The sequence below is a fragment of the Rhinopithecus roxellana genome, chromosome 3 (genome assembly GCF_007565055.1).
Source record: "Rhinopithecus roxellana isolate Shanxi Qingling chromosome 3, ASM756505v1, whole genome shotgun sequence".
Taxonomy (NCBI): Eukaryota; Metazoa; Chordata; class Mammalia; order Primates; family Cercopithecidae; genus Rhinopithecus; species Rhinopithecus roxellana.
In genome coordinates this window covers 113,919,310-113,942,724 of record NC_044551.1, presented here as the reverse complement: position 1 = coordinate 113,942,724, position 23,415 = coordinate 113,919,310, and the positions used below count along the sequence as shown (strand labels likewise).

The following is a 23,415-nucleotide window of genomic DNA, read 5'->3' as shown; positions in this document are numbered from 1 at the left end:
ATGGGTGATAGAAAAATAGAGAAAAGAGAAAGAAGAATAAGAAATGAAGAGTGGAGGAAAGGAAGAAAGAATGGAGAGGTTTTATCCTACTTGGAATAAAATTCTTTCTAGTCGCTATCCATACCTGCTCATCTATCCAGACCTACAGAGTAGAAGGGATCTTTGGGTTTACCTTACAGGGGAGAAAACAGGCTTCAGAAGAGTATGACTTTCCCCCAACCATAGAGAGAGTGGGATCAAACTAACCACCAGAACTATTTTCCTGACAGAATGTTTGCCTTGCATGTTTCAGGCCCACCTGGCTCCTTTCACCTTTCTTACACAGGTGACATTCCCAGAACCTGGAGGCCAGGCTACAACACAGAGTCAATCAATAACCAGGGAGATCTATGATATAGCCCAGTAGGTGGGGCCTTGCTGTCACCTGCCATATGACCCTTCCAGTCCCAGGCTTCTGAAGAGACGTGGTAAGTGCAGTGCAGTTTTCAACTGACCTCTGGACGCAGAACTTCAGCCATGAAGGTAACAGGCATCTTTCTTCTCAGTGCCTTGGCCCTGTTGAGTCTATCTGGTAAGTGTTTTTGCATATTTTTCAAATTTAAATAAAATCATTTTGACCTGTTGCTTTGTGGAGCACATTATCTTCTAGACTTTTGATGTAGTCTAGTCTTCGAGAGATCTTTTGGACCTAATGAGATGAAATAGAATCCACAGATAAGAATAATTTTTTAAGAGGGATTTTTAACTTACTATAAGGAAAACAATTCTGCTAGTAAGAACTGCCTAGAGATAAAATGATTTTCCTCTATTGATGTGGCTGACCCTTTGTTGGAATATGGTAGAGAAAAAAGGGTAAAAATATTTCAATTTTAAGTATACTTCTAATTCTGTAAATGTGTAAGGCCACATTACAATAATATATGTGATATAAAGGGGAATTTTTATTTTCAATTTCTGGTATTTCTTATTAGTATCTGGAAATACAAAAATTGCATTTTGTGTATTTACATTACATGTTTTGAAAGTTTTGAAAGAAAACATTCTGCTTGAATAGTTGGTGCACATATGCCCCCAACTGCATCTTGACAACGTTAACAGACAACTCTGAACCCGCAGAGCCAAGATCAGTTTCCTTTTTATCATTGGAAATGGTTAACATTTTCAACTTCACCTCTCGTGTAGCGACAGATCCTGTGGACAGCCAAATCAGCACTTTGCTAAGAAGAGGAAGAATATTGTTTGTTGTATTCGCTGAATACTTACGTAGCTGTCAGTGTTCCCCTTCCCCCTCCTCACGCATGTTAATTAATACAAATAGATGCTTGTGATGAGCACCTGCTCATCAGTTTTTAGACTCAACTAGATTCTAAAAGCCAGTGGGCCCCCAACAATATCAAGTTCTGACTATCCTGGGGGAAATTCTCCAAGTTCTTAGATGCCTCACTAATTTTTGTTACATTTAGATACAAAGAACTACCTCTTTACCCAGATCACCTCAAAGATTGATGATATTAAAATTAACTTTCATAAATATTTCCTTATTTGGATGCTATCAGATTAATTCCCCTTCCCTTCCATCAACTCATCCACAGTTATCATTTTCTACATGTTGTCAGCAAAACCTATGCTATCTTCTAGGGCACGGAGATTAGCTATTTTGACTACCTGTAAATTCAATAAATGTGAGTTGGACCCATAGTCCATATGATGCAATTGTTGGAAATAGCTCTTTAGGAACTGATAGTGAGTTGGCAAAAGATCTCTATTTTTTCAACATTACTTACAAAAGAGAATTTCAGCGTAATTGAAAAAGCTAATTTTGCATCAGAAGGCCTGGTTACTGCTTGTGATAACTGTTTCACAGCTAGTTATAAAAACTCTCCATACTTTCATCTGTAAACAGATAAAAAGTATACTTCACTAATTGTGAGATTAAAGATCTAGTAACTGGTTTTGAGAATGTTTGTGAGGATTCAAAAGATAATTTGCTCAGTGCCTGATACATTTCCAGCAGTAAGTACATAATTTCTATTTTCAAGGAAATAGATCAACTTCCTAAAACATCAAATTGAGGTACTTTGGTCATAATCAAAGTTTTACTTAATCTTTTTAAGGTTTTGCCAGGGAAGGGGTGCAGGAAAATCAGTCAGATACTTTTGGAAGATTATAGAAATCAGAAAGGGTGGGGAATGAAAGAGCCTAGTAAAGAAGTCACGGTCTGCAATGAAAGCAGAGAATTCTGATGAAGAATAGATCTGACTTCTCTCGTTTAGGACCCAACTTACCATATCTGATTTATTTCTAGGTAACACTAGAGCTGACTCCCTGGGAAGAGAGGTAAAGAGATATTTACAATTTCTTATTTCTCAGGCTGGAACAGTTTGATCCAACAAAAATGCAGCCTTGCTGTCACCTTTCAGTTGAGCCTGAAGTTAAGAGGAGTATGAATGCTAGGGAGGGTTAACGTGTGGAATGCAAATGGTAATAGTAGTTCCACCCCACAGGCATATATTGAAGGACAATTTCACTGATGTATAAGCAAGTTCTATATAGTCCTATAGTGCTTGCTGCGAAGGGGTTTTTATATAAACTAGCTGTAGACAAGTATTTGGGGTAGAAGCCTTCTCAAGTTCACTCCAAGTAGCCCTTCCTCCTTACAGCCAGCTCTCCCGATGACCAAAGTGTGGCTCTAATTTATAATGAACAACAGAAAATAATAAACTAGGTTCTTCTTCTAGAAAAATATTCTAACTCTAACCTTTTCATATTTTTGTTTAAAAGGTAATTTCAGTAAATTTGGAGACCAGAGGAAGAAGTGTACCTCTTCTCAGTACATTTATATCTAGTCAGAGACAACTAACAGACCAAAAGTTCATGAATGAATACATTATTACATTTATGATAAGTGTTATGAAAAAGATATGCTGCCATTAGGAACTTAGACTAGTTAGAGAGATCAGGGAGGGTGCTCTGAAGTAAGTGAGGGGTTATTTTGAGAAAAAAAAAAATGACTGCTAGCAAAGCAAAACTGGTGGGGAGATGTAGTAGAATGAAGTAGTTAAGAGCTAAAGCTCAGGAACTCTGATTAGGTTTGAATTCTGAATTTAGGAATTCCTTAGCTGGGTGTCCTTGGCTAATTTTATTGCTTTGTGCTTCATTATCTTCACCTGAAGAAGAATATAATACTTAGTTCACAGGACAGTTAGGCGGTTTAAACAGAATAATATGTAAAAAGCACTAGGACAATGTCTAGGACAATGACAATCATTTGACGATTATAAACTCTTACTAGAGTAGAATGCAAAGACTTCCAACACTGGATGATGGCTAGCGCCTTTAAGTGCCTAATAGAAGACCAGTGTGTGTGGACTACAGTGTACAAGGAAGAACATGCCTCAAGATGTGGCCAAGCTGAGAGATGCCAGCACCTGCAGTAACTGCAAACATGAACATTATTTCACCCATCCGTGCAAACCTCACAACAACACTATGAGATAGATGGGAAATGGTAATATCATCACCATTTTGCGGATGAACTGACTGAGTTTCAGAAGGGCCATAGGACTTACTAATGTCACACAGTTTAGAAATAGCAGAGGCATGACTTAAAACAAGGTTTTCTGTCTCGAGATCTTAGGTTATTTCTCTTACAACACACAGTATCATTCTCCCAATCACAGTTATGCCCCAGAGAAATTAAAACCATTTCAGAGATTTTGCTATGAGCTCAAGAATGGAGAATAATGGGAAATGATTCTGTTTAATTCCATTTTTAGGCCAAATGTTACAATGAACTTACTGGATGCACCAAGATATACGACCCTGTCTGTGGGACTGATGGAAAAACTTATCCCAATGAATGTGTGCTATGTTTTGAAAATCAGTGAGTACAAATTTGAGTTTCTTTTAAACTATATATTTTAAGATAGTTATCTTCAAATATACTGATAATATGAATCTTACCCTGAGAGAAGTAAACTATTTACTTTTTCCAAAAACAGTTATCTCTTTCTTATTCTCCTTTTTATACATTTAGCATTATAATATTATTTTTAAAAAGTCACTTTTATGATAAAAGTCTACATTTTTAGAGCAAAATAGTTGATAGATTGGATTTTTATTAATCTTATACACACAAAATACCTTTAATTAAAAAGAAATATTAGTGGTTGCAATAATTGTGTTTTTTAAAGCCCTCAGTTATGCAAATATAAATTGTATAGATTATATAACCAAAAATGTATTTTTACTCATGGATATGAAAGCCAGTTTCAGTAAAGCTTCATTTTCTCAGTGTCCACGAGTAGGAGATGGGATACAGAGAAATAGATTCGACACAAATTTCCTATCTCACTCAGCAACTGAAACCTTAGCATGTATCAAGCATTATGCTAATATTCCCTGTCTTACTGGTGCTTATGACTAAGAAAACGTCATGAGCACATATAGGATGACTTCTTATGATATGGGGCAAATGCCAGATGAGGTGTAAATAAAGTGCAACTGAAGTGAAGCAGGGATACATATTTTTTGTTATTAAAAGGGGCCAAGAAAGGATCCATGAAAAAAATAGAATGCCGGCTGGGTGCAGTGGCTCACTCCTATAATCCCAGCACTTCGGGAGGCCAAGGCAGGTGGATCACCTGAGGTCAGGAATTCGAGACCAGCCTGGCCAACATGGTGAAACCCCGTGGTGGTGGGCGCCTGTAACCCCAGCTACTCAGGAGGCTGAGGCAGGAGAATCGCTTGAACCTGGGAGGCAGAGGTTGCAGTGAGCTGAGACTGTGCCACTGCACTCCAGCCTGGGTGACAAGAGTGAGACTCCATAAAAAAAAAAAGGAAAAAAAAAAGAATAGAATGCCATTTAAATAGAGCTCTGAATTTTGGCAATGTCAAAAGAGCATGCCAGGTTAAATAAAGGTGTGGCATGAACAAAACAAACAAAAGGGGATTCCACGAGTGACTTTAGTTTTTCTGAGATTGACTTGATATTAAAGACTTTGACTCAGGCTCAAATGACTGTGTAAATTTCTATTATATTCTACTGCATAACTTTCCTTGCCTGTAATGCAAACCTTCTTCTTGGGCTGGTTTAAACCATTGTGGAAAATTCTCAGAGTTTAGCAAGTATCGTGGAAATAGGTCCCCAGGATGAGAGGTCTAATATCTTGAAGTTTTAGACCCAAAACCTTAGGTATTCTACTTTGTAATGAATCCGTTTCCATAACTAAGACTTGTAAAAGGAATTTGAAGCCACCTGTTAGTTTTCTCATGACCCACGTTCTTGACATTAAGGTCAAACATCATCTTTCCATCCAATGGGAGGAGAAAGCAAGAGAACAACAGCTTTGAGACTTGGGAAATTTCCAAGTGCCACTCAACATTTACAGTGAAACATTAGAAAAATATTAGTAGAGGGCTGGGACACCCTGTCTGCTTAGTCTGTGAAACCTGCGAGTTTCTGTTTACTCTTTCTGTTTGTTCAAAAATATGTAAATACGGGAGTCTCATTTGTATGCTAGAAAACATGACCTCTCTTCCTATATTTCTCAGATAAGAAAATTTAGATCTAGAGACAAAATGTTGCTTTCTCAAATACAGCATATTTCCTAATGTATGACATTGCCCTTTTCACTGTTGATTAAAAGTCCCCAACTTATTACCTTGTAACTAAAGCCAGATGCTGACCCTAGTTTGAGACAAGTAGATAATACCAAACAAGGGCTTGCAAATCAGTCTTCTTGGTCATTATATGCTTGGCAAATATATTCAAAAAACACTTTTTCTATTCCTTCTATGTCTTCATAGGAAATCTGTACTGGCAAATTCTTTTCCATAAATCTGCATTTCCAATAGAACCTTCTATAATGATGGAAATGTTCTATTTTGTTGTTGTTGTTGTTGTTGTTTGTTTGTTTGTTTGTTTGTTTTTGAGACGGAATCTGGCTCTGTCGCCCAGGCTGGAGTGCAGTGGCCGGATCTCAGCTCACTGCAAGCTCTGCCTCCCGGGTTCATGGCATTCTCCTGCCTCAGCTTCCCAAGTAACTGGGACTACAGGCACTCGCCACATCGCCGGCTAGTTTTTTTGTATTTTTTTAGTAGAGACGGGGTTTCACCGTGTTAGCCAGGATGATCTCGATCTCCTGACCTCGTGATCCGTCCATCTCGGCCTCCCAAAGTGCTGGGATTACAGGCTTGAGCCACCGCACCCGGCCGAAATGTTCTATATTTATGCTGTCTAATACATAGCCACTAGCCACAAAACAGTAGCCTTAATGTGGCTAATACTAACTTAAATGTGGCTAGCATAACTGATAAACTGAATATTTAATATTATCTAAACTAATTTAAATTTACATAGCTATATGTCAACGGTGAATATATGAAACTAGAGTGAACAGCGTAGCAACTCTTGTTTATTCTGTTTAGGTATGTGTGCTTATGTATGCTAACTGATTTGGAAATCAGTATTAATGAGTACTTAATGATTGTGGGACAAGAAAGCATTAAAAAGTCTTAAAGAGTTTCGCTGAGCATGGTGGCTCATGCCTGTAATCCCAGCATTTTGGAAGGCCCAGGCAGGCAGATCACTTGATGTTAGGAGTTTGAGACCAGCTTGGCCAACATGGTAAAACCCCGTCTCTACTAAAAATACAAAAATTAGCAGGGCGTGGTGACATGCACCTGTAATCCCAGCTACTCAGGAGGCTGAGGCAGGAGAATCACTTGAACCCGGGAGCTGGAGGCTGCAGTGACCCAAGATCACACCACTATACTCCAGCCTGGGCAACAGAGTGAGACTCTGTCTAAAAAAAAAAGAGAAAGAAACAAACAAAAGAAAAAATAAAAGTATACGGAAGTCAGATGTCCTCCAGTAATAGAGAAGTAGAAGAATTTTTGTAAGTCAGTATATTCCAAGAAAAAATGGTTAGAAAAATTAAAGACCTGGAGACAGTCTTCTAGGGAACAATTACAAAATTTAGAGATACTTAGCTTAGAGAAGAGAAAACTGGTTTGGTAATGGCAGTGTGGGGCAAACAGAGAGGTTTTATCTGGAGGGGAGGATGTTTAGAACTGGCAGGAATCATGTGGAATAAACATATGATTTACTTTTGCGAGACCTCACAGAAATGAATCCCCAGAGCTCTAAAATGAAAGGTCAGTCAATTAGAAGGTCCAACAATAGCTCAGGCAGCAGCTCAGATGGAAACCTGGTGGCGAAGGCAGAGGCATCAGGAGCAAAAGATGCAACGATGGATTTGAGTTTAATTTCAGGGGTTCACTGTAACTAGGTCTGTAAAAACTGTACGTACAGATATTTTTCCTTTCTGTTGTATCCTTAGTGTATACAACAGTAATCAATAAATATTTGATGAATTGGGTAAGTGAATGTATAAATGAATGAAAGAGAAAAGATTATAAATCTCAAACCCCTCTACTTTAAATGAAGTTATTTTCCCCCGTTTTTCTCCTATAGTCACTTTTTTGTCAATAAAGTTCAAGCTGATTTTTCTTTTTTTTTTAATTTCTACTGCAGGAAGCGCCAGACTTCTATCCTCATTCGAAAATCTGGGCCTTGCTGAGAACCAAGGTTTTGAAATCCCATCAGGTCACTGTGAGGCCTGGCTGGCCTGATTGTTGAATAAATGCATCTGAATACTCCCTGTTGTTTCCATTTGCTTTTTCCTCAAAGGTATGTTTGATTATACCAGGGTCAGGGGACTTTGGCAAGACTCAGAATAGACCAAGTTTTAAAAACACCAGGAATCCTGTAATTTCACACAGGGTTTTTCCCTCACAATGCCTTTTCTTTCCTCATCTTTCTTACATCCTGAGGTCACTGCCTCAGAATATGTGATTGCAGATATTAAATGGCAGAGCACGGATGATCATGAATGCAAGTAATTCTGCAGAGGACTGGACTACTATTTTAAAGAACAAATGGAAAATACCCAGTGCAGAAACATGTTACCCATCACAGTTTGCTGATTGAAGTAACTCCTTTAGGTTTCCTTGGGATTTGACCGAGCATCTATTGAGCCTGGCACAGGTCTACGCGCACGGGCACAGAGCTGCCTGTCTGGTGGAATAGAGTTTAGTCTTTGAGATTTTCCACTTATCTCAGAATGTAGAGTTTGGGTCAAACATAATTGTCTCAAAAAGATTTGAATCAGTGAATAAACAGAAAAAAAAGTACATTTTCTTAACAAGGCTATGGAGCAGCTTCTGGACGCAGCCTTAGCTCTTCCCCAGCAGGGCCAGTTCCCCGTTGGTTACTAAGGTGACTAGTGGTAAACGAGAGCCTGTGCTTGTGCCTGATAACCCGGGGCTTGGATGGAGGACTTCCTCTTGTGCTTCCCTGGGAGATCTGCTTCACAGGGCCTGATGGGTTTGTGCTGTGCTAACCTGAGGCAGGTGGGTGGGTAGGCCTGATTCTGGATTAACTTTGGGAATGGTCTCTTCTACTATCAAACCATTCCCAAAAGATAATCTGACAAGGAAAAAAGTGACTATAGACCAAATGAACGGATCAAGAAACCTTTGTGCAGCGCACTTTGGTTTATGTGTAAGCCAAAACAACCCTGTAAGATTATCCTTAACTTATGAGTAAACTTAGAACTAAGTGAAATCACCTGCCTAATATTGCCAGCAAACAAAGCGGCAGGCTTAGGCTTTTATTATAATGCAGGACGGACTTCAAGTCCAATGCTTCTTCCATGAAGCCACAACCACCTCACGTGAGTTACTCATTGCCTATTTTTTCCATAGAAACTTTAGATAACACCTTCCTATTAAAAAGGTCTATGTGTTTATATTCAGGGAAGCGAATAAACTAAAGAAGTGCCCCCAAAGAAAAATAAAAGTATGTACAGCTACTAAAAGAAGAAGGAGGAGGAGGAAGAGGTAGAGGGGGAGGAGGAGGAACGAAAAAAAGAGGAGGAGGATGAGGAGGAAAGGAGGAGGAGGAGAAGGATGGGGAGGGGAAAGATGAAAAAGCAACTTGAATTCCCAAACTCATGAGGAACTAGCCTAGAATAGAAAATTAGGTAGAGGGCTAACAGAGCCCGAGATGCAGCAGGTTTTCTAATACACAGCAGGAAACAGATCACCTATTGAACCAGAAATAACCAGTCAAAAGCTATTTCACACTTGCCAAACATGGTTGCCAGACACTGTAAGGTTTAGGTTAATTGCTTGTGATATTCAGAATATACACGTCTTGAGGTTTAAATCTGGCCACTAGAGGATGCTGTAGTCTGCCAAGTGCCTCAGTCAAACCCCTGTCTAACAGCTCTCATTAAATATCAGGCTAACAGCAGTTACGGATGCAAGATGGCTTCCAGCATCTTGTCTGTGATGCTAGAGGACACTCGAAGGACATCCCTAATATTAAGGACCTTTGCCATAATAAACAGAATTTAAATAGTTGAATGCTACAAATTTTCATGCCCAATTGAACCAGTCTACAAGTCTGGAGAGACAAACCTTGGAGATTATAAGCAGAAGTAACCCATTAACCCAAACTGTCTGTCTCTAATGTTCTGTTCTCTCTCTGACCCATCAGAAAGCATGTGGATTGCTATGTTCGTGTATGGTAGTTTATTAGGCCATTCTCCCATCACTCTAAAGAAATACCTGTGGCCTGGCATGGTGGCTCACGTCTGTAATCCCAGCATTTTGGGAGGCCAAGGTGGGTGTATCACCTGAGGTCAGGAGTTCGAAACTAGCCTAGCCAACATGGTGAAACCCCATCTTTACTAAAAATACCAAAATTACCCAGGAGTGGTGGTGAGCACCTGTAATCCCAGCTACTTTTGAGGCTGAGACAGGAGAATCGCTTGAACCCAGGATGTGGAGACTGCAGCGGGCAGAGATCATACCATTGTACTCCTGCCCGGGCGACAAAAGTGAAACTCTGTCTCGAAAAAAAAAAAAAAAAGAGAGAGAGAGAGATACCTGAGACTGGACAGTTTATAAAGAAAAGAGGTTTAATTGGCTCATGGTTCCACAGGCTATACAGGAAGTGTGATGATGCAGGCATCTGCTCAGCTTCTGGGGAGGCCTACAATCATGGTGGAGGTGAAGGGAGAGCAGTCAGGTCACATAGGCCAAACAAGAGCAACAGAGATGGGAGGTGCTACACACTTTCAAACAATCAGATCTCAGGAGAACTCATTCACTATTGAGACAGCCAAGTAAAAAGGGCTCCCTGGAGAACCTCCAACCAGCCTGAACTGGGAGAATGACATGGAGCCACAGAAGTTCGTGCCCTTTGCGGAGGGGAGGAGTCCGACCTCTTGAGTTCCTGTGTGGTGGGGCAGAAGCCAGATAACAGGCTTCCTTCTCGCTTTACTGAAAATTTGAAAGTTTTTCTCTTTTTCCTTTTTTGCCCAATAAATTCCATTTTTCTCACCCTTCTATGTGTCCACGAGCTTAATCTTTCCTGGTTGTGTGACAAGAACACAGTTTTTAGAAGAACTGAGGAGAAAGCCCTGCAACACGATCACAAGAACAGCACCAGAGGGATGGTGCTAAATGATTCATGAGAAATCCACCCCTGTGATCCAAATTACCTCCCACCAGGCCCCACTTCCAACACTCGGGATTTTGACATGAGATTTGGGTGGGGACACAGAGCCAAACCCTATCAGGTAGTTGTGTTTTAAAAGAGATTATTTACAAACCAGAATATGTTTAGAGGAAGGAAACTACCAATACTGGTAAGAATTTGAAATTTTGCTCCATGATGAGTGGTTGGAAGAAGTAGGAAAATTTGTGCTAAACAAAGGAAAACCCTTAGAACTTGGTGGGTCTTTTCAAAGGATTTAAGGGATTAAAATGTTAACACCATGGAAGCAGAAATTTTACCCTTTTTTTCACTGCTGTATTACAGGCTCAACGACAGTATCAAACACCTCCGAGGTACTTAATCAATACCCTTTTTGGTACATAAATGAATGGAGAAGAGGAATGAACATGATCTGGTTGGCCCCAAAGGGTAGAATTTAGACTAACTGGGTAGAGATTAAACAGATACTAATTTTGGTTCAGTGGGAAAATGTACACTATAACGGTTAAGATCAGAGGCTCTGATTTAGAGAGGCTGAGTTTGAATCTGACTCTGCCTCCATCAAGCCTTGTGTCCTGGGAGAAGTTGGAGAATTTCTCAAAGTCTCAGTTTCCTCATCTCCAATAGGGGTTAATGATAACAATTCCGACATAGAGCAAATAGCACAATGCCTGCCCTGTAGTATGTGCTCAAGAATAATTACTGTTATTGTTATTATTCATCTTATAATCCTTTGGGCTCACTAAAACAGTGACCAATTGTCTCCTGGTACATAAACATTTCTATGATAGAAACTTTACTTCTTCAGGTAATAATTTGTTGCATTATTTACTTCTTCAGGTAATAATTTGTTGCATTATTTACTTCTTCAGGTAATAATTTGTTGCATAATTTTGTAGAAGACAATCCTCAACTGGGTACAAGATTGGACTAAAATCTCTCTGTTTTTAATAGTAAAAAAATCCAGAATTATAAACCATGCCTCCAAAATAGAAATTCAAGAGTAATGGCTGAAGACGAATTTTGTGGACTAAGAAGGGTTTTGTAGCCCTGCGAGGGAATAGGGTAATAAATCCAGCTCACACTATTAGGTTCCCCATCCCTGGATGAAAAAAAAGAACTATAATCCTCATTAAATACAGGACCACAGAACTGCAAGTAAACTCCAAGAGGGCACAGTCACGGGGCCAGTACATTTCGGTACAGTTTCCTCTATTGGTTTCAGAACATTTGAAATATGAAACTATCTGATGGGAACAGTGTATCAAAAACAAAAAATTGCACCATTGGAGAAGTAAATGTGTTTAAAATTAAACATTTAAAAATATAATTTATACTAAGCCTCCTGAAAAATAAGAACTTGAAAAATATAATCCCTTTATTTCCATTTCTCTGACCCAATTAATCCCTTAAAAACCTTAGTTTATTCCACCTATGTATAAATACAATTTATTTGCATAATAAGGGAAGCAATTAAATTAAGAAACATGCAAAGCCTTTACTTTTCCAAGCCCTAGCACTGCCAACAATTTTGCTTTTTTTTTACTCTCACAATCCAGTGCAGAGAGATCCTTTGTTTTCTTTCATTGTTTAAACAAAAGCTAACTTTTAGCTAAAAATATGCAATATGTATATAACAAAATGATGTTCACAAAAACGGAATAATGCAGATCTTTTGCTTTTAAACAAATCAAAAGTCACTAAAAAGCCAAGAAATAGTGAAAACAAACAAAATAGACTGATTGGAGATCAAGTCAAAACCTTGTTACTTGGTTGGGATGCTATTTGTGGCTAGGTGCCTTTTAGATGTGTTCAAAATAAATAAATCAAAATGGAGGCTACAATTTAGATACCCCATGGTCAACTGCCCACAGCCATGTAAACAAAATTTAAATCATCCTGATTTCCCTGAAATCTTAACCTTGAACATAAACAAAGCATAGACATTAGCATTTTGTCCTTTTCAGCTTGGTTCAATGAAATTAAACCAGTAGCTACAGATAAATCAGCTTAAATAGGCTCTGTTGCCTTAAAAACAAATATATGACAGCTAATCATGAAAACGACCAAAATACTTCCTCCTTCAGGCTCTATACGTTGTGCTGTAAGTGCTGTTAAATGGAGATTTCATGCATTTTTCAGCTTGAGGTTTCCCAGTTCATGAACTATTCTTTTGTACTCACAATAAACTCTTAAAATTCTACATGATTTAACTTTGTTTTTGACAGATAATGGATAACTCATTCAACTCATTTAATCTGTATTCATGAATTTAAAATTGTGATACAAAGTAAATAGTAATTTTTTGACTTCATATTAGCCCATGTTAAAAGAAGAGAAGATGAAATAAGAGAAAATTAGGAATTAGAAGTCACCAGAGAAAAAGTTGTGTTAGAAATAAAGAAAACTTTAAATGTGTAACTGTGGAAATTAGAAGGAAAAAGGCAGAAAGAGCCATGCATATTACTAAATTAAACAAAACGTAGACATAAATACCTGAATAGACAAAGAATGAGAAGTAGAGAGAAAGAAGGTGAAATTTGGGTAAGATTTGTAGTAAATATGGTTGTGGAAGCACAGAGGCACAATGAGTTATGTTTTGAATGTTTGTGCTAAATTTCAGGGTAAAAACCCTGAAAAAAAAAAACACTTTTTTTACTGAAAGAATTCTATGTGCATTTCTTGAAAGTTTACATCTACATTTTTGAAATTTTTTTCTATTCTAGGGACCTTTAAAATACTTAAAAGAATGACTTCATAAAGATTAATTCTCAAACCTTAAAGATGTAAATTAGAACAAGGTGAAAGTTAATAAAGAATAATAAAAATTATAGGAGCTAACCTCCAGGTACAATTCTATGTGCCAGCCCCTGTATTAAATATTTCCCATGCATCCTCACAAGGAATCCTGGGATCCTCATTTTAGGAATTAGAAAACTGAGGTTTTTAACTCCCCCAAGGGTTGAACTAGTCAAACTGCAGAGATCCTTGGCTCTTCCGTGATGTTACACTGTCAATCTCATTTACTGCTGCGGTTGCCTCTGCTTTCTGTAATGGTTAGCACTGATGATCTCCCTTTCTTTGAAAAATAATTGCTCCAAGTTCCCTGAACATGTCATGCTCTCTGGCCTCTGTTCTACTTCTCTGATGGAATCGTCCTTTTTGTTTTACTCCCCTACAATACGAACACACATAGAGAAACACACACATTTCCCCACACATACACACGATCCATCTGTCTAACTTTTTCTTAACAGAACACAGGTATCACCTCCTCTGGGGACTGTTCATTAATTCTCTAAATCTGAATCACGTGCCTTCCACTTTTTACTCGCTCTGTGTGCTTGCCAATTTCTGAGATGTCTTTTAAAGATCTCTGCTACTGCAGAAGCTCTGGACTCACAAATTTTTCTAACTTTTTCCCTTCTCTTAATTTTTTAAGTATCCTAAGGGTGGAATTGGGATGGAGTCAATAAATCTGCTTCTTAGCCAAATACTATAATCCCTTTCCCCACCCCATGCTCACCAGAAAATCAACTGGTATCTAGCAGATAAAAATCAAGGACCAACAAAAATTTCCATGGATTTTTTTGAAATGGACCCTATTTCTGGACAATGGACCTTATTTCTAAAACATATTGTCTTTCAAATCCAATCTCTTTTCTTCATCCCCTTTAAGCCCAGCACTACTTCTGACATGTTTTAATGTAACAGACCAGGGGTTCTACCTGCCCAAGTTTACTCAGCCCATCTTCCCTCCAACACATCCTCCTACATACCCCATTGAACAATGCCAATTCATCCCGAACCAGAGAATGCTTCTAAACTAGAAAATAATTACAGTAGTGCTCTGATGAAAAACCTGTCACGTCTACACACTGTCTACTAGAGAAAGTCCTAATCTCTTCTGGTGATCTAAGCCCTCAAAAATGTTAAACCTCAAGTGTTCCAGTCTTCAGGCATTTTTCCTGCTAAATTATCTTTCTACAATCCTTTTTCACCTATCAAAATGTTACCTACTTAATAAATACCACATGTGCAAGTGTTGTCATTTACAGTAGTGGTCTTCAAACTTTAGAATGCATAAGAATCGCCCGAAGAGCTTCTTTACAATTTGAATGAATAGGCTACAACCTCCGGATACTCTGGAGGATCTTGCTTTCTCAAACTAATCTCTTCCATATTCCCATAATAATCTGATGCTTCTTCTCTAACAGTAATTGCAGTCAACCTGAAATACAAGAAAGTCTGTGCATATGTGTTTGTTTATTTTAGTTTCCCAAATAATTATCTTTGTACCCAGCATTATACAATCACAGTACATTATCAGTATACTGCCTCAATAAATAAAGTTAATTCTGTATCAAGAATACTGAAGCATTGAACATTTTTTAAGAGTTACGTTTTACCCTTTCATATTACCTGAAAATTCCTGTTTGAAAATTGATCAGATCAAAGGAATTTAATAAGATGTTTTCATTTAATGAGGTTGTAATGAAAATTTGAACAGTAGAACCCTAAAAAGGAATGGGAACACGTTCATGATGAAAAGAAGTCTTTACTAATTCAGTGTTGATTTTTTATTTTTTACTTCACTGAGTATTATATATCTGTATTTTTATGATCTTCAAAAGCCAAGTTAGATTTCTTAAAATTTCATAAATAGTATCCAACATAGATTTCACCTTTGCAACTGCAGTTTTACTGTGCTACAATAATTAATCAACTTTGTTATCTGTTCCTGTTAAATAATATTCTCTCTAGTGTCCCAAATATCAGGCATCAGAAATCTTTCGTTTTTACCTATCAGCAAAAACAAAAAGAAAAAAGAAACTGCTATATTCCATTTAAAAGGCTTTAAAAATGCTGCTTAGAAGCTATTGATAGTAAGGAAAATCACATCTATTCAAGATGATGAGTGCTTTGAAATTAATTCTTTTAGGGCCCAGTGCAGATAAACCAAATGTCTATAAACCCCACTCTCCTTATGTTACCTGCTAAATTCCATGTCTGAAAACTCAAGAGACTCTAAAATAAAGGTCAGGAGAGGACTACTGTTTAGATGTATGAAGATATATCACACCCCTCTTAAAAATAGGGTGTCTAATCTGTAATGAAATCAACTTAAATTTTATTGAGGATATGAATGATATGTTACAGAAAATTTCATAATGGTGATAATGCAATCACCTTTTCAGCTGGAAAATATCACCATAATACATTCTTAGAAAATAATCCTTATATAAATGTTGTACACTTCTACAGTTCAGTGAGTTTTTACAAAGATACATACTTATGAAATCTCATTGTGATTTGAAAAAATGAAATATTTCTATCACCCCAAAAGGTTCCCTGTGCTCCTTTGTAGTCGACACTGCTCCTTCCAACTCCAGACAACCACCGATCTGCTTTCTGTCACTAAACATTGTCTGCCTTTTCTAGGATGTTACATGGATGGGGTAAACATTATGTATTCTTTTGTGTTCACCTTCTTTTATGTATCATTTTTTTTGGAATTCATCTGCATTGTTGTATATTTCAATAGTTCCTTTTTATTTTCTTCCTCAGTAGTACCTATTTTTGAAGATACCACAATTTGTTTATCCATTCATCTCTTGTTGGGTAATTGGGTTGTTTCCAATTTTTTATTTTAACATTTTTCAATTACTATGATTAAAGTTGCTATGATTATTCACATATAAATATTTGTGTGGACATATATTTTATTAATCATAGGTAAGTAAATAAAAGTACAATTGCTGGAGCATACTGTAAGTGTATTTTTAACTTGATAAAAAAAATCCTGCCAACTGTTTTCCAAAGTGGTAGCATTATTTTGTATTCCCATAGCAATGTATGGGAGTTCTAGTTACTCCACATCCCAACCAACACTTGATATTGTCAATCTTTTAAACTTTAGCTATTTTAGCAAGTATGTATAGTGATATTTCATTGTAGTTTTAATTTTTATTTTTCTAATGACTAATGATGTTGACAATCACTTTGTGCATTTCTTCAGTAAAGTATTAAAATCTTTTGCCCATTTTTAAATTGATGTATTTGTCATATAATTAAGTTGTAAGTGTTCTTGATTTTCTCACAGTATGTCATTTTGTTTGTTATTGTGTTAGTGGTGTTTTTCAGAGAGCAAAAAATTTTAATAAAATGGAGTTCATTTTATCTGTTGTTTCTTATATGTTTCATGTATATTTCCTTGTAACAAATCTGCACATGAACCCCTGAATCTAAGTTAAAAATGAAAATTTAAAAATTGCCTACTCCAAGGTCACACGATTTTGGTCTTTGTTTCTTATTAGAACTTTTATAGTTTTATATATATATAATATACAATTGATATATTAATAATTAATATTAATTATTAATTGATATATTAATAATTAATATTATTATATATTACATATATTTTTTGTGTTGTGTGTACATATATTATATATATATTTTGACAGGGTCTCACTCTGTCACCAGGCTGGAGTTCAGTGGTGCAATCTTGGCTCACTGCAACCTCCACTTCCTGGGTTCAAGCAATTCTCCTGCCTCAGCCTCCTGAGTAGCTGGGGTTACAGGCGCCGGCCACCATACCTGGCTAATTTTTCTATTTTTAGTAGAGACAGGGTTTCACCATGTTGACCAGGATGGTCTCAATCTCTCAACCTTATGATCCACCCACCTTGGCCTCCCAAAGTGTTGGGATTACAGGCATGAGCCACTGCGTGGCCTATAGTTTTATCTTTAGGTCTATTAACTGTTTCAAGTTCATTTCTGTATATGTTGTATACTATTCTTTAATATTTGAGATCCATTTTTTCCCATGTCATCATATTTTGGTTTTCTGGCGCTATTTGCTAATATCTCCATTTTAAGGTGAAAGAATAAAAGTAAAAAAGTGTACTTTTAATGTTCTTAGATAAAGAGGTATGGTATCAACTGCATAAAGAAGTAAGAAAAGGAAAAGGATGAACAGAGAGAGGGAGAGAAGGATAGCAGGAGAAAGAAAATAAAAATAAAAAAAAATAAAAAAAACAGGAAAAGCAAGGAAGAAAAGAAAAAATCCAAGCATTTCTCTGAATCAATAGCCACATTTTTATGCTTTCTATCCTAATAGTTTTTAAAGTCAAGCTCTATTTCCATGACTACAGATACAAAGAAGTTACTACCTATTGGTTCAAGAAAAATCTCCAAATAGGTAATATCTCAATCCAAAACAGATCAAGACAAAACTATAAACTATTTAGTTGAAAACAGCTCTCAATATTTCGTGCCAAATTTTACAGATGCCATAGGATTAAAGGTAGTCTGTAGCAGCAAACAATCCATTCAAAAGCAAGTGTCTATGTTGCAAGGATATACATCTTGTAGGGGAGGAAAAAATTGCTTTCTTTACCTGTTGCAAAGTTCTTGGCTGTGGCACCTATAACAAAGGACAGACTAACAAGAAAAAAAAGCATATGAGTTTATTTAATGCAAGTTTTTTTGTGACAAGGGAACTTTCATAAAGAAATGAAGACCCAAAGAAACAGGTAAACTTGTATTTTTTAATCTTAGGTTTGATGAAAAGGTGATCAGTCAGTGAGAAGTATGATTGGATAATGGAGGTCTGATTTAATGGCAATAAGTTGCGGGGAATTTAGCAAGTCCTGTTTATTCAGATTCTTATCTGTGTCTGTGTCTTCAGATATAAAAATGTTTGCTTTCTCTGGGTATGTACAGGGCATCTCTCCAGTGAGGGTTTAATGACCTTCTTCAGGGGAGAAGAGAGAGGAGAAGGTAAGAGAGACCTTCCCTTTTCCAAGGTTTTCTCAAATGTCAATGTGCCATATTTTCAGGTAGCACATCCTGAACCCCATCGGCCTCAATTCTATACTTCAATTTGTCAGGGATAATCTGTTCATAGAGTTACTCCTTAGACATTTACGGAGGAGAAGATCAACTGGAACCTTTTTTTGGATAATTGCATGTGAAATAAAGAATGTTAATTATTATAATGTCATCATTAGGCACCAACATAATAGTTTCCCCAGTTCACTTCCTTAAATTGAATATGTCTCAAGAAATCTAGTATTCTCCTTTCAACACCTCTCACTTTCATTTGTCTGTAATTCATGTGTCTTTGCCTCAGTTGTTGAAAGAAAAGAGAAGAGAGAAAAAAGACAAGAGGGTAGTATGTAGAAGAAGACATTATAGTAGTTGGTAAAATAACTTGACTTAACCTCTGTAACTGTTGGTAGATGCTGATTAGAGAATGGAACTTCAAATTGAACCCATTTATTTGCATCTTATAATGACATGAGACTTGTAATACCAATAAACCTAAGAATATTTTCAATGTTCTAATTTGTTTTTTATTGAACATTTGAAATAGACAGTAATAAATTGGGGACTGTTTTTACATTGTCTGTCTTCCCTCATCCTTCCACTTTTGGAACTTAGAAAATAGTTCCCACTCTTCTTATGTCTGTCTTCTCATTATGCCAGAACTTGTAAGTAGGTGAAGTAGGTTTGTCTTCAGTAATGAGTGGGTACCCACTGTCCTCATACTACCAACTAAGTTTTTCTTGTCTCTCCATTGAACTGTCATCATCCAGGCCATTCATTCTGCATTCTCTTTCTCTGTGTGCATGTGTGTGTGTGTGTCTGCCTACCTCTGTCTCTCTGTCTCTCTCTCTCCCTTTCTCTCTATTAGTGACTCAACCATTCACCTAGTCACCCAAAGTATAACCTGAAATTTACACTTAGCTCCTTGCTTCTAATCTCCCTCTTGCCCTTTATCACAAGATAATTTATATTTACTTCCTTAAAAATACACATAAGAAAATCTTTATTCTCATTTCGCAGAGGAGGACATTGAACCTCAACAGGTTTAGTAATTGTCTACTACTAAAGTCTAAGTAAATGGAAAGGCAGGATGGGAATGCCTAACTGTGATTTTCATTGTGCCATGCTGCTTCCTCTACATCTTAAGCAGTGTCTCTAGATGTGAATTATAATACAAGAGCTCAGTTAACCTCTACACGGACTATGCATTGTTTGTAGACAAAGGAAAATACTTCTATAAATAGGTAACAATTGTTCAAATATATTTGAGGGTTTGATTCATAAAAAAATTTAAAGGCAATGTTAATTTGTTCATTAAAAATACTAAAATTTTTGTCTTTGTACTCTTTCTTAACTAATGGATTATAAACATTTTAATTTTTGGCATTAGGGAGTTCCTCATATGCAAAGAAGTTGGAAACCAGTGGCCTTCAGGATGGAACGTGAATTTTTTTGACAGAGTCTTGCTCTGTCGCCCAGGCTGGAGTACAGTGCCATGATCTTGGCTCACTGCAACCTCCACTTCCCAAGGTTGAGTGATTCTCTTTCCTGAGCCTCCCAAATAGCTGGGATCATAGGTGTGTGCCACCACGCCCAGCTAATTTTTGTATTTTTAGTGGAGACTTGGTTTAACAATGTTGGCCAGGCTGGTCTCAAACTCCTGACCTCAGGTGATCCACCCACCTCGGTCTCCCAAAGTGCTAGGATTACAGGCGTGAACCTCTGTGCCTGACCAGAATGTGAGCTCTTTTATAGGACACAGCTGCTGGAATTCAGCTATTGCATAGGTGCTAATTTAAACTCCAGTTATCCCTGCTCTTTCCCTGTCACAGGTTAGACTTACTTCTAGTTGCTTGGAACACACTTTGCTTTTGTTCATTTACTACATCTCTTCCCTTCTCTGTCACCATCTCCTAGCACTGATGGACGAGGTGGGCCATAGACTTCCCATGGCCTTGCTGGCCCTGTGTGCACACGACTACCACAGCATGCTTCATGTTTTCGTTATCCACTTGTGTAATCTTTATCCCTCATTATAATAAAATTCCTTAAATGTAGAAGATATGTCTAATCCATGCCTTTGTCTTCAGGAGGCTCAATAAGTGCCTATTAACCTACGTTTTCCTGAATAACTTTGAGTTTACTACTATACTGTCCCCCAAATATATTACTATTATCCATCCATACTACTATACCGTCCACCAAAACTACAAATCCATAAATTAAAATGAAATTTTATTTTTTAGTCTAATTTAAAACAAATTTCAGTTAGATGCAAAGTAGAGATAAATTCTATTATTTCCAGATGTAGTGTATGATTTGTTTTTTCTAAGACCACCAGAGCGGGCACAAAAGAACCAGCGAGTAGGCAAGGGTAGGAGCAAAACTGCAAGTTTATTTTTGGTCACCTAGCTTCAGGGAAGAAGGTGGGTAGGGAGAGGTCTGTCGGCCTCTGGCAAAGGAGGCCAACAGAGTCGCCCGGTGGGGCTCTCAGACGGAGTTTCTGCAGTCCCGACAGGAGTGGGGGGCTGGGAAGTCCGCGCGGGGTGTCTGCCGGGAGCGGCTTTTCTAGGAGTGGGAGGGCAATAGGCGGGACACGGGCATGTCGGGGGGTGTTCCGTAGGTGCGACCAGGTAAATCTTGGTCTCCTCGGATTGACGTCACCTGGTGCATGCCCGGTTGGTCTGCACCTTCCCCGGCGCCGGCTGCATTTTCGCGCGCACGGGAAAAGTTGGTGATGAAGAACCCGGAAGTGCGCCATCTTACCTCCGTTCGTCCAAACAGTGTAGTGATAAAATAGAAATTTAAAAATAATCTTAATTGAAAAAATATTTTGATGTATTTTCTTGGTTCTGTCTTAAAATGATGTGGGGCTATTCCTAGTTGACCTTTTTCAGCTTTACATAGGGCCTTCCACAGAAAGCAGGCTACAATGGGGCTTCATATGATGAATTAATTCTCAATTATTGGAAGACGGTAAGATAATACATAGCTAGAGCTGTCTGTGATTAATTATTCAGAATTTGAACAAGAAAATGAAGCAGCATTTCAGTTTTGCTGTAAAACCTCCTTGGAACACAAACAGGCCACTAAATCCCGTTCATCACTCACAATACTTCTCACCTTTTATCTTCAGTCAACCTATCCATTCAGCTCCCAGAGAGTATTCAAGGGAAATAATTCCAAATCACTGTAAGTACTAGTCTTCTGTTGAACCAGGTATTCTGAATTCACTTATTCATTCATACATTAATTCAGTCGACCATCATAGCTTGACCATTTATCATATGTTAAGTAAGGACTGTTTGCTGTTCTAATCCCTGGAGCTTCAATAATAACCAAGTCAGAAAAGATGCTTCTTGTCATGGAGCTCACACTGAAATGGAAGGAGCAAGACTCATTACCAAAAGAAAACAAATACACAGACAAGATACCTTTAGATAATGTTTAAGAACTATAAAATAAATACCAAATGGAAGGAGCAGGACTCATTACCAAAAGAAAACAAATACACAGACAAGATAACTTTAGATAATGTTAAGAACTCTGAAATAAATAAATAAATAAATAAGAAGATATGATAAAGACTGATGGAAGGACACAGGAAAGGAGGCAGGATAGATTTGAAATCACCACAAATTCTATGCAGCAATGCTTATCAGGATGTAGAATCTATTTCTCACCCATTAATATTGGCTAGCCTCATTGGCCTCTACTTTGGCCAATAGACTGTGGCCAAGGTGATATTGTGCAACTTTCAAGCAATACCTCAAGAGGTCTTTTAGTTTATGCTGTCAATCTCTGGAAGCCCAGGCGCTTTGTAAGAAAGCCCAAACTAGCCTGCTGGAGAGGCCATGTGGAGAAAAATCAAGGTCCTCCAGCTGACAGATTCCACCAACTTCCAGGCAGGTGAATGAGGCCATTTGAGAGCCAGCCTCAGGTTCCTTCCAACTGACTACAAATGCATGGTTGAACCCAGATAACAGGATGTGGAACAAAGAGAGACTATCCCAGCAGAGCCCTGACCAAATAGCTGGCCCTTGAGTCATGACTAAATAAATAGTTGTTTTAAATCACAATGCTTTTGGTGAATTGTTACATGGCAATAGATAACTGAAGCTGAAACCAAGGTGATAAAGCTACTTTAGATGGGATGGTGAGGGAGAACATGCATGAGGGGGTTCATTTGAGCAGAAATTTAAATAGGAAGAAGCCAGCAGAGGTTCATAAGACAGGATCCCAGGTAGAGACAAATCCAAGCGCAAGGGACCTAAGGCAGAAAAATGTGCAAGAGAAACCGAAAGAAGAATATGTGGCTGGAGTGTGATAAACAATGGGGAAAATAGCACTGTAATAGGAGATGAGGGAACAGAGGTAAAGGAGGCCTTATCATGTAGAGCCTTGTAGACTGTGGAATCAGGTTTTGATTTTATTCTAGATGAAATGGGAAGTTATAGAAGGTTTTCAAAAGAAAATTGATATGATCTTTCTACATGTTTACATATTATCCTGGCTACTTTGTGAAGAATGGATAACAGAAGGGTGGAACAGGAAGACCAATTAAAAGGCTGTTGAGTTAGTTTAACTGATAAATCATAGCTTTGACTAGGATAATGATTGTGAAGATAGAGGGGAGAGAATAGGTTAAAAATGTGTGTTGAACATAAAAACGGTAGGACTGTTGATTTGGATGTAGTGGATAGTTAAGAGAAAGACAAGAATTGAAAATTATTTCTGGGATTTTGGCTAGATCATACCAATTGAGGAATAAATTGAGGGTAGAAGAGAAGCAATGAATATTTAATTTTTATTAAAGTGTGTTATTTTGAGTGGTGACGCATAGTAGTTAATTGGCTTTTTGTCTGAGACTCAGGGGGCAGAACACAACTAGAGATATACATTTGGGAATCTTACCATATTTAAAGGCGTAGAAGAACATGATCACTTCAGCGAGTTTAGGTAAAGACGAGAGCCTTGATCTGATAGACAAGGAAAAGACATTGCACTGATGT

At 37.7% G+C, this 23,415-nt stretch overlaps 1 protein-coding gene across 1 annotated transcript; it reads left to right on the top strand.

Annotated features, from left to right (window-relative positions):
* The first annotated feature begins 292 nt into the window (after positions 1-292).
* On the top strand, positions 293-7,662 carry SPINK1 (serine peptidase inhibitor, Kazal type 1). The gene is made up of 4 exons (XM_010383372.2): positions 293-571; positions 2,306-2,337; positions 3,777-3,883; positions 7,538-7,662. The coding sequence occupies exons 1-4, from the start codon at positions 517-519 to the stop codon at positions 7,581-7,583; spliced, it is 240 nt and encodes a 79-aa protein (XP_010381674.1). The 5' UTR covers positions 293-516; the 3' UTR covers positions 7,584-7,662.
* The last annotated feature ends 15,753 nt before the right edge of the window (positions 7,663-23,415 follow it).